The sequence below is a fragment of the Phoenix dactylifera genome, chromosome 1, assembly GCF_051530095.1.
Source record: "Phoenix dactylifera cultivar Ajwa chromosome 1, Ajwa_hap1_PhDact_Kaust_v1.1, whole genome shotgun sequence".
Classification (NCBI taxonomy): Eukaryota; Viridiplantae; Streptophyta; class Magnoliopsida; order Arecales; family Arecaceae; genus Phoenix; species Phoenix dactylifera.
This window is the reverse complement of record NC_143190.1, coordinates 52,524,615-52,538,480: the sequence shown is the minus strand read 5'-3', so window position 1 is coordinate 52,538,480 and position 13,866 is coordinate 52,524,615. Positions and strand designations below refer to the sequence as shown.

The 13,866-nt window shown below is 40.1% G+C and overlaps 1 protein-coding gene across 1 annotated transcript; it reads right to left on the bottom strand.

Moving 5' to 3' along the window:
• Positions 1-7,336: 7,336 nt before the first annotated feature.
• Positions 7,337-12,339, bottom strand: LOC103723648 (BIIDXI-like protein At5g11420). The gene is made up of 4 exons (XM_008814619.6): positions 11,949-12,339; positions 9,477-9,647; positions 9,026-9,379; positions 7,337-8,205 (listed from the first exon to the last, which is right to left on the bottom strand). The coding sequence occupies exons 1-4, from the start codon at positions 12,022-12,024 to the stop codon at positions 7,607-7,609; spliced, it is 1,200 nt and encodes a 399-aa protein (XP_008812841.3). The 5' UTR covers positions 12,025-12,339; the 3' UTR covers positions 7,337-7,606.
• Between the last annotated feature and the right edge of the window lie 1,527 nt (positions 12,340-13,866).

Below are 13,866 nucleotides of genomic sequence, written 5' to 3'. Positions count from 1 at the left end.
TTGCTTGTATTCATTAATTCCTTCTTCTTTTTTGAGAAATATTCATTCTTTTCTTTGGTCAACTTAGAATTTTGAGAAAAATAGGTGAGAGTATAAAATCCAGAAAACAAGCTGTGGATGTCGAAGGAATCCACTCAAGACCAAATGCCTATGGATGGAGATTGAGGAAAAAAAAAAAAAGATTGGCGTGAAGATTATTGAGACCCCACTTTGGATGAGTTCAAGTTATGACCATAAAGATTTTTTTTTCCGCCATGTATGGCATTCTTTAAGTATTAAATTTGAGATTTTTGCACCATCTAAATATATGTTTCTTTTGTAAGGTAGCACTATCTAGAAAGAGAGACTTTGTTTAGTCAACCAGCTAGTTTATTCAAGCTATATATCACATTACTCAATGGGATATCGTGAACATGGTTTTCTTCTTAGTGACAATAAGGAGGGTGAGGATTTCAGGCCTGAGATAATAAATGTTAAGTTAATTCTCTTGCTGGGCAGCAAAAAGTCTTGAATGGTACATTTCCAAATTTTAGGACCCACATATTAAGAGTGCGTGGATTAGGTCTAGAGTGTTAGATGAAGCTATTACCCATTGGTCTCTCTGGATTTCTGAAAGCAGCAGGATGGTTTTTTCGTTTGATTTCAGCGACCCAAAGGATACCCGTGGCTGGTGATTGCTGAGACCGAGAGCACGGTGGTCCTGCGAATGAACTGGTACTGTGTCCATCACGTAAGTTCAGGTGGTCCCTTCTGTAGAAAAAGCCCCATGGAACCTCCCCACATTGTCAAAGTCTCCATTAATGTTTGGATGTGGATTTATCTGGACCGGTGATTGGATGACTTAGTGGCTCAGGATTCTCTTCAGTGCGCGAATTGCATCGTAAAGTGCTGTACTATATGGCCGTCATCAGAAGAGAAGATGGATAACTATCAGCAGCAGTATTTCATGTATGAGAGCAACCCTATCTCACTGTTTATGAAAGCTTACACTGCAGTGGACCCGTGCTCATGAATTAGCGTCTCAGCTTAAAAATCAACGTGAAACATTCCACATTATGAAAGTCTCCATTGGTGGTGAGATGTGGATTTGTTTGGATAGGTGATTGGCCCTGGACACAAAGCTACAGTGATTCGGTTAATGTTCTGATGCTCCAAGGACTGCAGTCTGCCCCACAACGTTCAAACTCCAATCGCAGGAGCAATTTAAATACTCAAGATATAATATCATTTTTATCCCTTCGTTTATCTTGAGTATAATTTTCTTTTAAAAAAAAAAATTGTCCATGTCACTGTAATTTTCTATTTGTAGCTGAAAACCTTTTTATAGTTGGACTTTCAGGACCAAGTTGTCTTTCTATTGGCAATATCATTGGAAAAGGCAAAAAAAAAAAAAAAAATCGTTTTTATGTAGCACACATTACCTCTTTACTTGTCTTTCTTTTTTTTCCCCTTTAATCACATATGCAATAATTCTATATGCATATACCCTCCTGAGGATGACGTCTGAGGCTGATTCCATATGCAATAATTAAGGATGACTTAGATGATTAGACTCAAAAATTAATAGCTTAAGCTTTTAAATGAAATTAGGTTCTGACAAGTATAACAAGTCCTATTATTAGGACTCTTCATATCCCAACGAGCGGTATCAGAGTTAACGACCATACTAGAATAATTTTTTATCTCAAAAATTAAAACCATATATATAATCTTATATGAATGAGTAGAGTATCATATATAGGGTCGAGCTGAAACACAAGAACGTGATCCATAAAATTAAGGTGAATTTCTATTTCTCAAGAAGCTAATAGTGTATGGTTGCATTTTTGCATATTCTATAATTTTTTTGACCTCTGTATTTTTGTAGGTAGGGTAGCCTTCACTCTCTATTTTTTATGGGGTAGGTGGTGTAAGCTGATCTTTTAGGTAACTCATTCTAGGTTCATTATTTGAAATAAGAAAAATGCTTCTGTGCACAGGAAAAGTTCATCACACCCACCCTGCTGACTTGGCTCCATAACCAACCAACCTCCTGCAATAATCCCCCTAGTTTTATCACTCCTATCTTGTCACATGGCAGGTGGATTGTTCTTGTACATCTAAGAGAAGCCTTTTTACAATAGTCTTTAACTGTTTGCAGAATCCCACTATATAAACTTTCTTGCATCTCTCTGTCTCTCTCTCTCTCTCTCTCTCACACACACACACACACGCACGCACGCACGCACGCACGCACACGAACACGCACATCTTGGTAGGACCCATTGCGACCTAGCTTTCTGAGGCAGCCTAAGGATCAAAAGAGGAACCCAAAAGACTTGGAGAGAGCTGAAATAATTCCTCTGTAGATCCACCATGTCAAATTGCAATAACCACTTAATTGCAATAATCCGTCCTATATAGTCAATGCAATATTGAAAAGAGTGATAATAATAATGTTAGGATCCAACACTGCAGAATCTACTGTTTTTGTATCATGAAAAAGTTATTTTTAAACGTTTGTCGCGAGATTTTTGGTTCAAATATTAGGTTGTGAACTTAAAAACTCCAGATCAAATTCAGATTAACATGAAACTTTGCGATATGAAGGAACCATAAAGGTAAATACTATACTAGTGCATGATCAAACGGATCGTTGTGTTAGGATATTTCATAATCCATAATGATTTATTAGCGGGACTTTGTCTATCATTGTCCAATAAGAGAATTAGGTTTATCAATGAAAAACTTGGGCTTACAAGTGTGATAATATTGCAAAGATGGAGGTAGATATGTATTAAATACAATCTGTTGAAGTTTTACCCTAGATCTTGTTGATAGGCCATAATGATATAAAGTTTTGGAATGAAGCGCTGCTTAGATAAATTTTACCAGATCAGTAACCATTTTTTTTTTTTTTTGAAGATGTTTGAAATGTCAATGGAGAAATAGGAAAGTCGCACTTAAGCCCTACTAAAGTTGCTTTCTTGTTCCATCTTAATTATTATTCGAGGACGGCTTGCTTGACAGAAAGATAATTGGGTTCTTTGTGCTTGGAATAGCAAAGTTTTGAATTTTAGGAAGGATACATCGTATCATAGTTAGTGATTATCATTGGTAACGAGATGACTAAATGACTGTGTTGATAATGTGATATGTCATTTATGGAGTAGATGAGGAAAGAATAATTAGCCAAGGTTGCATTTAGCATCATTATCACTTTTTCTTTTTAAAAAATCTTGAAATAGAAATTCTAGTTCTATTTTTTTTTCATATTTCTGGTAACAGAAAATATGTTTGATTTACTTTTTTTTTTCCTTTACAACAAGGACTGCCGACGAGAAAGAGGGAGGAGGGATGGGGCTAACGATATGGTCGAACATAAGGTAGAGCTCAATGTCAAGCAGAGAGGTAGTCGAGGGAGCGGTTAAGAAAAAGAAAGTGGGGATGAGGTCGATGAGGCGGCAGTGATGAGGGATGACATTGAGCGAAGAGATAGCCGACAAGGCCGGAAAGCCAATATGGTTGGGTAGGGATGATGGGGCTGAGGGTGAGATTGGGTGGAAGACGAGAGACTAGGAGGTGAAAGATGAAAATCTATTTTTTTAAAAAAAAATAGAAGTGAAAATTTTTCACTTTCATTTTTTAGAAATAGTGGAAGTTGTTTTTTTAAAAAAAAAATATTAACAGAAACAAGATAACCAAACATATTTTATGCATTAGATCCTGTATTTTTATATTTTTAAAAAAAAGGAAAACAAATAGTGCTAGACATGCCCTAACTTGCTAATTTTCAATGTACTTCCCTTCTTTTTGTTGCGGAGATTTGGTTATATTGTTTCTAACATTCTATCATCTCTTAAATGTATTAAGAAGATGATAAGTTTCAAAACGCTCTGTTTTGAGTGGTTTTTATGTTTAAATGTGATAAAATTTCGCCCCTCTCTCCTTGTTTAGAAAAAATAAAGAAAATGTCCCGTCTTTTTGCAGTAATATAGTCAGTTACATGGTGCCATCTTTTTGCAAGTAGGAAGTGGTCCCATCCGCACTTATCCTTTCCTAGCGGAGCCAAAATCTTTCAAGATTTTGTAAACAGAAGGGTATAAACACCAAGATACAACACTTAGATCATTTATACAATACTATCTTTCTTGTTTTTTATTTTAAGGATGACTTGTAGAGTACTCTTTTAGATTGCATTCCATTATTCGAATCTCGGACGAAACGGAACAAGTCATCGGCATTCGCTTGGAGACCGTGGTTGGGAATTTCGGGGATATCCACTGAGAAGAATTTATACGCGTCCAATTCCCTCTCCCACTAAGAAAATGCCAATGGAGAAATGGGGCTCGGATACTCTCACTCAACTTGGTAGGGTCTTCCCCCAGCAATGGTGGTCTTGATAGGACAAGACAAAAGGATGATGCCTGGATATCGGAAGGGGATCCTTGAATAAGTTTGGAGAGAAGTGGGGGACTTGACCCGCTTTTCCGAATTGGTCCCTGTCTCCCGTTCCTTCCAAAGGGAAGGGATGTTCCCCTGTGGGGGCAGCCAGGAACCCTCTGAAATTGATTGATTTACCCGATAGCACGAGTCCATAATGTACGTGCGAAAGGATAAGCCGGAGCCGCAGACTAGATGACTTTTTATATAGCTTGTGGGCTGAAAATGCAAAGTTGCCTGTAAAAACAGAGACTTGTTGTTTTCTGATTTTATTGGATGTATCTGTCCTCGTAATGTATGAAATGTGCGCTTTAGCAAAAAAAAATAAAAAAATAAACTAAAGCACGATAATAAAATTACTTTAGTTTTATTTAAAAATATAAATTTAAAATATAAAAATAATCATAATTGTCCTTGGATCGTTAAATGGTAGGAGCTTGGGCCTGAACTTGTGCTATTTAACCTCACTCTATCTCGTAGAAATGTGTCATGCTAACACATGTTAACCAAAATTTTATGGTATAAAGCTAGCTATGGTTTATAATTCATCAAAACATGCATCATGCTGTTACAATGAATTTTAAAGTCTAGCGAACTCTGACAGCTTGTGATAATTAAACGAGAAAAAAACAAAAAAAGAAGGGATGGAACCATTAACACTATCTCATTCTAATATTTAAAAAAATATTAGAAAATATATATTTAAAATATGAAAATAATCATAACTGTCATCGGATCGTCAAATGGCAGGAGGATTGAGCCTGAACTTGTGCTATCTAACATCACTCTATCTCGCAGAAATGTATCATGCTAACACATATTAACCGAAATTTTATGGCATAAAGCTAGCTATGATTTATAATTCATCAAAACATGTATCATGCTGTCACAATGAATATTAAACTCTAGCCAACTCCAACAGCTTGTGAAGATTAAACGAAAAGAACAAAAACAAAGAAGGCATGGAGCCATTAACACTGTCTCATTCTAATATTTTAATAATGCTTCTGAAGTTGTAGATAAGCTATTCCACTACATAGTGATATGGAGAGTCCATTGAAGCCTGCAATCGTTTGTGGAATGAAATCAATCAAAGTCTGATCCTCCTTTCCAGTTTCCATTCTGACCTTCCATCGACATTGTGTTTCCAAGTCTTACTGAGTGCCATCGAATAGAGCGAGCCGCGTCAAACCTGCATCAACTCGGGCACGAGTGTAGTCCTACTCTGACTGCACTATTATTCGTGCCTTCCCATTTTAGGTTTATCAGGCAGTAGAGGACATGGGAGGAGTCTTCAAAGGGGCTGGGAGGCCATTGTGGTGTCTTGATGGAGAGCCTTTTGTGAAAAAGCTTGATTCCTATCTTTTCATTTGTGTTCCAGCCACTAGCGAATGCGACCCATCTTATGTTGAATCGAGATATCGGTTTGCCATGACTGAAATGAAAGATCGAGGAATTGCCAGAAGGATGAAGGTAATACCAATATCTTGGCCAATGTACAACGACTGAAATCATCGATGCGCCGACCAAGAAAATTAAGCAAAATACGAACTATGATTCTGAGCATACTTAAATATCTGATAATTAATTAAATTTCTTGTGACAAAATTGTATTTAGAAGTTAGAAATATACCGCACGGAGCACTTGCTTGCTTGGATAGTATCATCTAGGCAAGGGGTTAGAAATTTGATGAGGGTCAGAGCCAATCCTTAGGGCTGAAATTGGCTATAGGGTAGAAAGTAGGAATTGGTCTTTCTTAAACTCAGAAAAATGGTGAAATAACAATGGCTAGGATGAGAACCAAAATATCAAAAAGAAACCAGAAATCTGAGAAAATTAAAATACAGCCTCGATGAAATAACGTGAGATATCAAAAAAAAAAGAAAAGGGTTAGAACTTGTTTAGCATCATTTTTATCTACCATTTACTGCCACCATAGCCGGCCATCATCTCTACCACCATCATCGTCGCCACCATTTTTGTTTCCATTGCCACCATTGTTATGACTATCACCATTACTATTGCAAGGGCTGCCAGCGTCACAACCACCATGTCCACCATATTGCTGCTGCCACCATGACCTCTGCCACACCATCTCCACCACCAATATATCGCTAGCACCACTATATCAATAGAAGAATATTGTCTAAGCTATATATATATATATATGCGCTTTTTTTGTTAAATTATATATCCGTTCAATTAGTTTCTCTTTAATGATGCATTGCGAGAGAGCTACGACTTTTTTTTCCTTTTCAGATAATCTGTGTCATTCTCATCTAATTTTATCCATTTATGCCCCATCTTCCTGCATCATGCTTTCGCTGCATTAGGTACAAGGCACAGAGTACATGATGGCCTTGCTATCACTTGGTCTTCCGGAAGTCTCGGTGGAGTTGGATTAAACAAGGTTATTGGCCCAGCAAGTAGGCATTTAGCTAGGTTTTGTTGGTTGTAGATGCAGGACTAGCAAGCTCATTGAACAACAACTATCATAACTTTGAAATTAAGCAACCTACCACATACGGGATGTCCTTAGATTTTATATGCCTGCTAGAACTCTGTGCTGATCATACAACTTAGGTGACAATTTTTGTAGTTTGCGAAGTCACGAAAGCTTGTTAGCCTAACGGTGCTTACTAATTTAGGCTCGAAAGCTGAATTAGATAGTTAATGGAGCGGAGCTCGGATTATGTTGATCAGTCTAGTGAATGATTGCAAGGTGTTTTGTATCATGAAGACATTCTGAAGAACCCTTATAAATAGTCATTCTCCACTGAGTTGGATGCATCCAACTTGGGTGGATAATACTAATAACCAATTCTTTTCATAGACTACCTCCATCCTCTTTCATGCTTAACTGGATAAATCTCATTACTCTAGAATCCACAAAGCACAAACCAAAGAACAAAGTTAGCGGGGGAAAATAGTAAAAAGAAACGAGATAGTTGATAAATAACAAGGGACCGACTACCCACGGCTTAACCAAGCTATATCATATCCGCATATTACATATAAGAAGGACAAGACAGCCAAAATATATATTCATCGATAGCAGACTTCCTCTGCTACACACATCAAAAGATTAACTTGGTTTTGAAGTGAAGCAGATCATGACATACCACCTCAAACTTATCCTAGGAGGAGATCATTCATCGGCACTTAAAGAGCTAACGCAGACCTCTAAGCCAGAGCGAGGCCCAAAAGGACCACCATGCTGAGAAGAAGCCCAATGAAACCGGGCCCATTGGACCGAGCTGAACCAGACGCTCCCCAGACCCTCACGTCGTCCACCACCGGCCCGCACAGGGAGGTCCGGTCGGTACTCCTCGTGTTGTAGTAGACGCTGTAGAATGCAATGCGAGTCCTTTCGGCACGGGCTGTGAAAGTGAGGTTGGCAGGCTGATGCTTGGCATGGCCCGTTGGGGAGTAGTGGAAGTTCTGGGCCTGATCACCTGCAAAGGCCATTACAGCCAAGGGGGCTTGACAAGAGTCCCCGGCGTGTCCAAATGTGAAGCTGAGGTTGTATTGCTTCTGAGGGGTGGTCTCTACCATCTGGGAGATGATGCCTTCCTTACCCGAGAGGAGCTCGATGGCACGCTTACCCTGCGGGACGTCGAAGTGGTAGGAGTCGATGTAGCGGACGGCCCGGTTGGACTCGACGATCCAGCCGGGGAGGGAGGTGGTCTCCTCATCGAGGTTGGTGGGGAGGAGGACGCCGAGGGTGGCATTAGGGAACATCCATGGGCCTTCTTCGAAGTCACCATTGATTACAGCATTGTCTGAGGTGGGGTAAAAACAGGCCACACATTAGATTCCAAAGCCTCACCAGCAAAATGTTGTTAGCCAGGTCATGACCTACTCATCTGTTTAACTAACTCCGACCCATTTCGTTTCGAACTTTTTTTATCACAGCAGCGTACCATCGAATGGCAAACTGAAGTGCTTATTAGAGGGTCATTCTTTGCTTCGAAATATTTGGGCTATGATGAGTGGTGGTATAACCTTTCAAGCGGAACATATTCTCAGAAAGACAAATGAGCTGTGGACTGGATGGCTTCGTATGTGGCCAGTCACTCCAGAAGTATTTTATGGGTTAGAGAAAAAAAATTGTCTAAAGCACTCTAAATTTTGTTGTTTTTTTATTTTTTTATTTTTTTAATTTTTTCGGCTAAAGCAAAAAGGGAAGGAGGAGGAAGGGGCAAGCCCACTCCAGCGTAGCAGCCCCCACTGAGCTCTCATCTCGCCAGAAAAATGTTTGGTAAAAATGACTGTGTGTTAGATATGTTGATCGGTTTTATTCATACCATCCTCATTCGTGGGCTCGGTTAGTACTGTACTAAAACTAAATAAAAAAAAAAAAAAGAAAGAAAAGAAACTAAAGTGCTTTTTTTTTTGTTTAACTATTTCAGTCTATTGACTACTTTTGAAAGCGTGTGGGGACCAAATGCTGAACTCGGCGCTGTTTCCATGGCTTGTGGGGACCAAATGCTGAACTCGGCGCTGCTTCCATGGCTTGGCCCTCCTCCTCACCCTCCTCCACCAAGACAATGCGATAAGATATATAAGAGAGAGAGGGAGTGGGAATGCCAGTGACCTCACCTTCGAGTCTATCAGGGATGAAGAGCTTCTTAATGGCGATGTTGTCGATGATGGGCCCACAGGTGGGATCATCCTCCATCCCGGGATTCTTGAAAGCCAGCTTTGTCTCCGCACCGTCCTCCTGCTGCGCCTGGAACGCCCACGCGTAGGCGTCCCATCCTTCCACGTTGTACAGGGTCTGCAGGTCCACCGTCGACGCCGCCGACGCCGCCGCCCCCCACGCCGACACGTTCAGCTCCTCAAGCTGCGCGCATGTCCTCGCCGCGCTGAACGTCACCGCGTACGTCGACCCCTTCTCCAGCTCCACATTCTGAGACACCTCGGCCTCGTTCCCCAGCCTCACTGCATGCTTCCCTGCGGTCCGCCCCAACCACCGTCTCAGTTTTAACTCAATATCAGACTTTATTACTAGCCACCTGTTGACGATGGCTTCTAATTAATTATGGATCACCTTCGGGGACGACGAGGATCATGCGTCCCTGCAGCTGGCCGGACTCGACGAGCTCGACGGTGCCGTTGATGGCCCAGCTGGGGAGGGAGGTGGTGCCCACGCCGGCGGCCATGCTGGGGTTCGGGAACCCGCCGGTGGGTGGCGTCTCGAAATTTCCATTGTTAAGCAAGCCTGCATTAATGCATCAACTCCGTACTTCACATTCAAGTAGTTGGTTGTGGTTGGACAACTATGGATGCAAATTGGAGAAAAGAAATCATGCTTCGTCAACTGATTTGATACGTCGCAGCCAGGTTGCATGTTGATCATGTAAGCTTGAGTTGGGTTGGGACCAAGACTACATAGAAGAGTAGTCCGTCAAATTTCAAGATGTCCATTCGTTAGGTGACTAAAGGTTTAATCCTCTATCAAAAGCTCGATATGATCAGAACCAAATTTTGCCCTTCTTTTACGTTTGGTGGGGGGCACACGGCAATATGACAGGCCCGACCTCGCACCAACTCCACCTTCAAACCTGAGGGGTCCACACGTCAAAGCAGAGCAGCGACATTGCTGATATTTTGGTAAGATCTGGTGCAGTCTAGTGTCCACTTCCTTGACTCACTCCATGACCCATTCTGGCGTCCACTTCCTCTTCCCATTCTTTGACCTCAAGTCTGCAACAACTCTCACTAAAACACCAGCATTTAATATTGCCCGACGAGGTGCAAGGTCTCTCTCTCTCTTTCTCTCTGTCTCTCTCTCTCTCTCTCGGCTAAGGCTGAGGTGGAGAAGATAAAAAAATGGGTCCCCTAGAGGCAAGAACCTTGGATTGAAATGCATACCCTGGGCCAAAGATGTTTGCATGCATTAGTAATGCTTGACACCATGCAAATAAGTGAGGCACATGAACGTATTAAGTGCCATCACCCACGCACAAAGCGTTGAAACCTAAAGAGATTGGCTGGCAGCAGCTTACAGCTGGTCTCTGCTGCGGCACGGAAGGGGAAAGATTTTAATTCATGAATTCATATTCCAGAAGCCAACTAAAGGTCAAGCTAAAAGTTGTGGTTTAGATTCTCTAAGTTGTTTGCATACCACCGATATGAACAACTTCGAGATGTAACGACTCTTATGACATTTCAGCAACAAGAGCATAAAAGCATGATATGTTCGCCGAAGTCGGTTCAAGAAAGCAGAGGCTTGCACGTTTGAGCTATTACTTACAACCAAATACACCTAAAGGGGTTTTCGGATGTGTAGTATATATACCCCTGTAATCCTGTTGTGTAGCCAAAAGTTGCATATGGGCTTCATCTCCTGAACTGGATGCATTGAGGTGATCTAATCATCTAGGTTGCTGAATATATAGGAGAGACAAATCTACCAAAAAATACAATTTTATATACAAAGTTTATAAGATGGACAAACATACGATGTCCAAAGGAAAGGTTCTGAAAAACAGAACACTTAAAGCCAGGGGAAGAATGAACTTTAACTACTTTAACACATTGGTCAAGAAAGTGCCCCTTCGGATGAAGGAATGGTGATGAAGGGGTTAGAAAGCCAACCCTTTTACTGGGAAATCACATCTTAATGGAATTCATGTAGCAAAAATATAGTAACAAATCTCAGCCCTGGATCAATTTATAAATGCAAGAGAAGCTAAAAAAAATCTCTCTCGTTCGTTGGCAATCTCCAGATCATCCATTGACCGATAACTTCGCACATTGTCATTGAGCCTATCACAAAGAAGGTTGTGCAGCACCAGAAGACACGCAGCTTGAATGCATACAAGCATCATGTGACCAATCTCTTCGCGACTCGTGCAGTCGGAGCACGAAAGAAGAGGCCTCATTTGACTGCTTGGGACCTACCCATTGGCAGCTTCCAGTGTGCGAATGTATGACCTCCGTGCCAAGAGTAACACTCTAAAAATCTTAAAATATTCAATGCAAATCTAAACTAATCCCAGAAGAGAGCAAAGGACTACAAAAATGACCCTTGACAACTGGCTCCTTGAATGTCTAACAGTAGCCAGACTCAACAATTTTTTTTTTTTTAAAGGTGGTGGAAAGCATAGTTCACATTGCCACTGATAAATTCCAAGAGAAAGAAAGAGAGGGTTGTTAAGTAATTTTATCTTAGCCTCTTGGCTTCAGTCCTTTTCAAGCTTTCATTTCAAGGATCTACTACGTTTCTTCCTCCTCAGCACATGACAAGAACTCAAAGAAATGTGTGAGGATTACCCACAGACATTTCAATCAACCACAGTTGAGAAAAACAAATTAAAGGAAGCCCCAAATCAAGCTTATAGCACTTTCACTGAATCCTACTCTATGCAAAACGACTCCACATTATACTTCTATTTATGAGTTAAAACCATCAACCAAATCAGTCATAAAAAGCCAGCACTATATCACTGAATGGAGGGGAGAAAAAGAGAGAGAAAATGCACTTTAGAGTTCAAGAGAGGGAGAGAGAAGAACTCACCATCTTCTACAATGGCCGAAGCCCATTGAGTGAGAAAGAGCAGCAGCGCCCAAAGAGAAACCCAGGACCCTTCCATCTCTCCGGGCAAAGGGCGGGGATTGCGGCCGATTTCCTTCCCCTTTCCTCTTCTTCTTTGCTATCACTCTGTTGGACGCCCACTCACTGGCTCTTGGCTGTCTCCCTGCCGCTCTGCCTCTATTTATCGGCGATTCCCTTTCTTTTGTCTTTACGTTGAGTAAGAGGATTACTTAAGTGTACACTTATTTGATTACTTCGTTTATGGCATCGGCAAGCGTGAAGGGAAAATAATTAAAAGGAAAAGCTTTGCGGCACCGGCATTCTTCCAAGTTTCACGTACTGTACCCTTCGGCGGTGACCACACCACTCTGACAAGGGTGCACAAACTGAGCCCCTACCTTTTTTTTCCCCCTTACTTTAACTTTTCTTTTCTCAGATTTTTTCTGAGGGGGTCCCGTTTTACTGTGAATTTGGGTACTTGTTCCCTGTTTATTTACCAAGATGACAGTTAAATATGTGTTAAAAAAAGCCGGCAACTCTGCTGCTTAATTATGTTTTCACACATGTCATGTTTCTTTCTGAAGTAATTTTGATAACCTTGCTTGGATTTAGGTGCTTCCGCATTTCTTTACCTTCCATTGTTATATAACATCTCATTTTTAATAAATTTAGTATTCAAATTAAAAATTAATGAAAAAAACAATACTATGCTAGCAATTATAATGAGAGTCATAACAGCTTGGCGAAGCTCTATAAAGAGTTTAGTATGTTTTCTCGAAGAAAAATATACTTAGGCTCTCTCAAGCCATTTATCCTTGCACCCTCCTTTCCTTCAAAGTTATCATTAACCCCTTTAGTTTTCAATTTGAGTGGACCTTGATGATTATATATATATATATATATATATATATATATATATATATATATATATATATGAGATCAATAGTGATCCAAACAAACATTCGTGTTATTATTTTTAATCAATCATCATTTTTTGTTATTAAAATAAATAATGATCATTGTATTCATTACTATTATGAACTACAATTATCTCATTGTAATAGTCGATGACAATTTCAATAGACATTTTTAAAAACTATTGTTCATCGTGTTTTAGATTTCAATGTGCAAATTAAGAACGTAGCGGGGAGAATTAGCTTGGTCATAATATTCTATTATCATTAATATAACCTACCATCCAATAGAGTATTAATAATGCACCATAGCCATAGGCAATCCCTTCTTTCGGCCAGCCTTGGGTTCCACAAGTAATAATGCGCGTGCGGAAAGCACGAAAAGATTTTTCTTTTTCTTCTTTTTCTTTGATAAATATGAACGTTTGGTTTAGAAGGTGGGCGCTTCACTCTCCCGTCCAAGCCGATCCACTCCATGCCTGGATATGAGGCAAGCTAGATATAAAGATCCGGTGCGAACAAATGCGGCAAAATGGGTGTAAAAAATTTGGTTCGTGAAATAAAATAATTAGATGGCATTTTTTTTTCGAATAAATGCGGCAATTTATATAGTTCTAATTTGAGCACATCCTGTCCAGTCACGAGAAAGTAAAGAGTACAAAAAAGAGTGAATATCTTCTGTAGATATTCATAAAAAATCTTCGGAGTGCCGAGCGACGAAGAAGGCAACCCAGCTTGCTGCCCTATTCGATTAGATGGCATCTTTCATAGCCCAACATACTAGAGGTTTTATGTGCGTTGACACTGTCTGTCAAAGTGCCTCACGCTATGCATCATTTACTATTTTTTGATTATGTCGATTTATCCGAATAATAATAATAATAATAATAATAATAATAATAATAATAATAATAATAATAATAATAATAATAATAATAATAATAATAATCCCATGGTGCCGTGACTGTGGTACCAAGAACAGGGCC

Bases quoted from the DNA above. Each gene is read 5' to 3' on its own strand.
- LOC103723648 (XM_008814619.6), bottom strand. From the start codon at position 12,024: ATGGAAGGGTCCTGGGTTTCTCTTTGGGCGCTGCTGCTCTTTCTCACT. The intron at 9,648-11,948 runs GTGAGTTCTTCT...GCATTAATGCAG, and splicing joins TTCGGCCATTGTAGAAGATG to GCTTGCTTAACAATGGAAAT. The intron at 9,380-9,476 runs GTGATCCATAAT...GGCGGACCGCAG, and splicing joins GATCCTCGTCGTCCCCGAAG to GGAAGCATGCAGTGAGGCTG.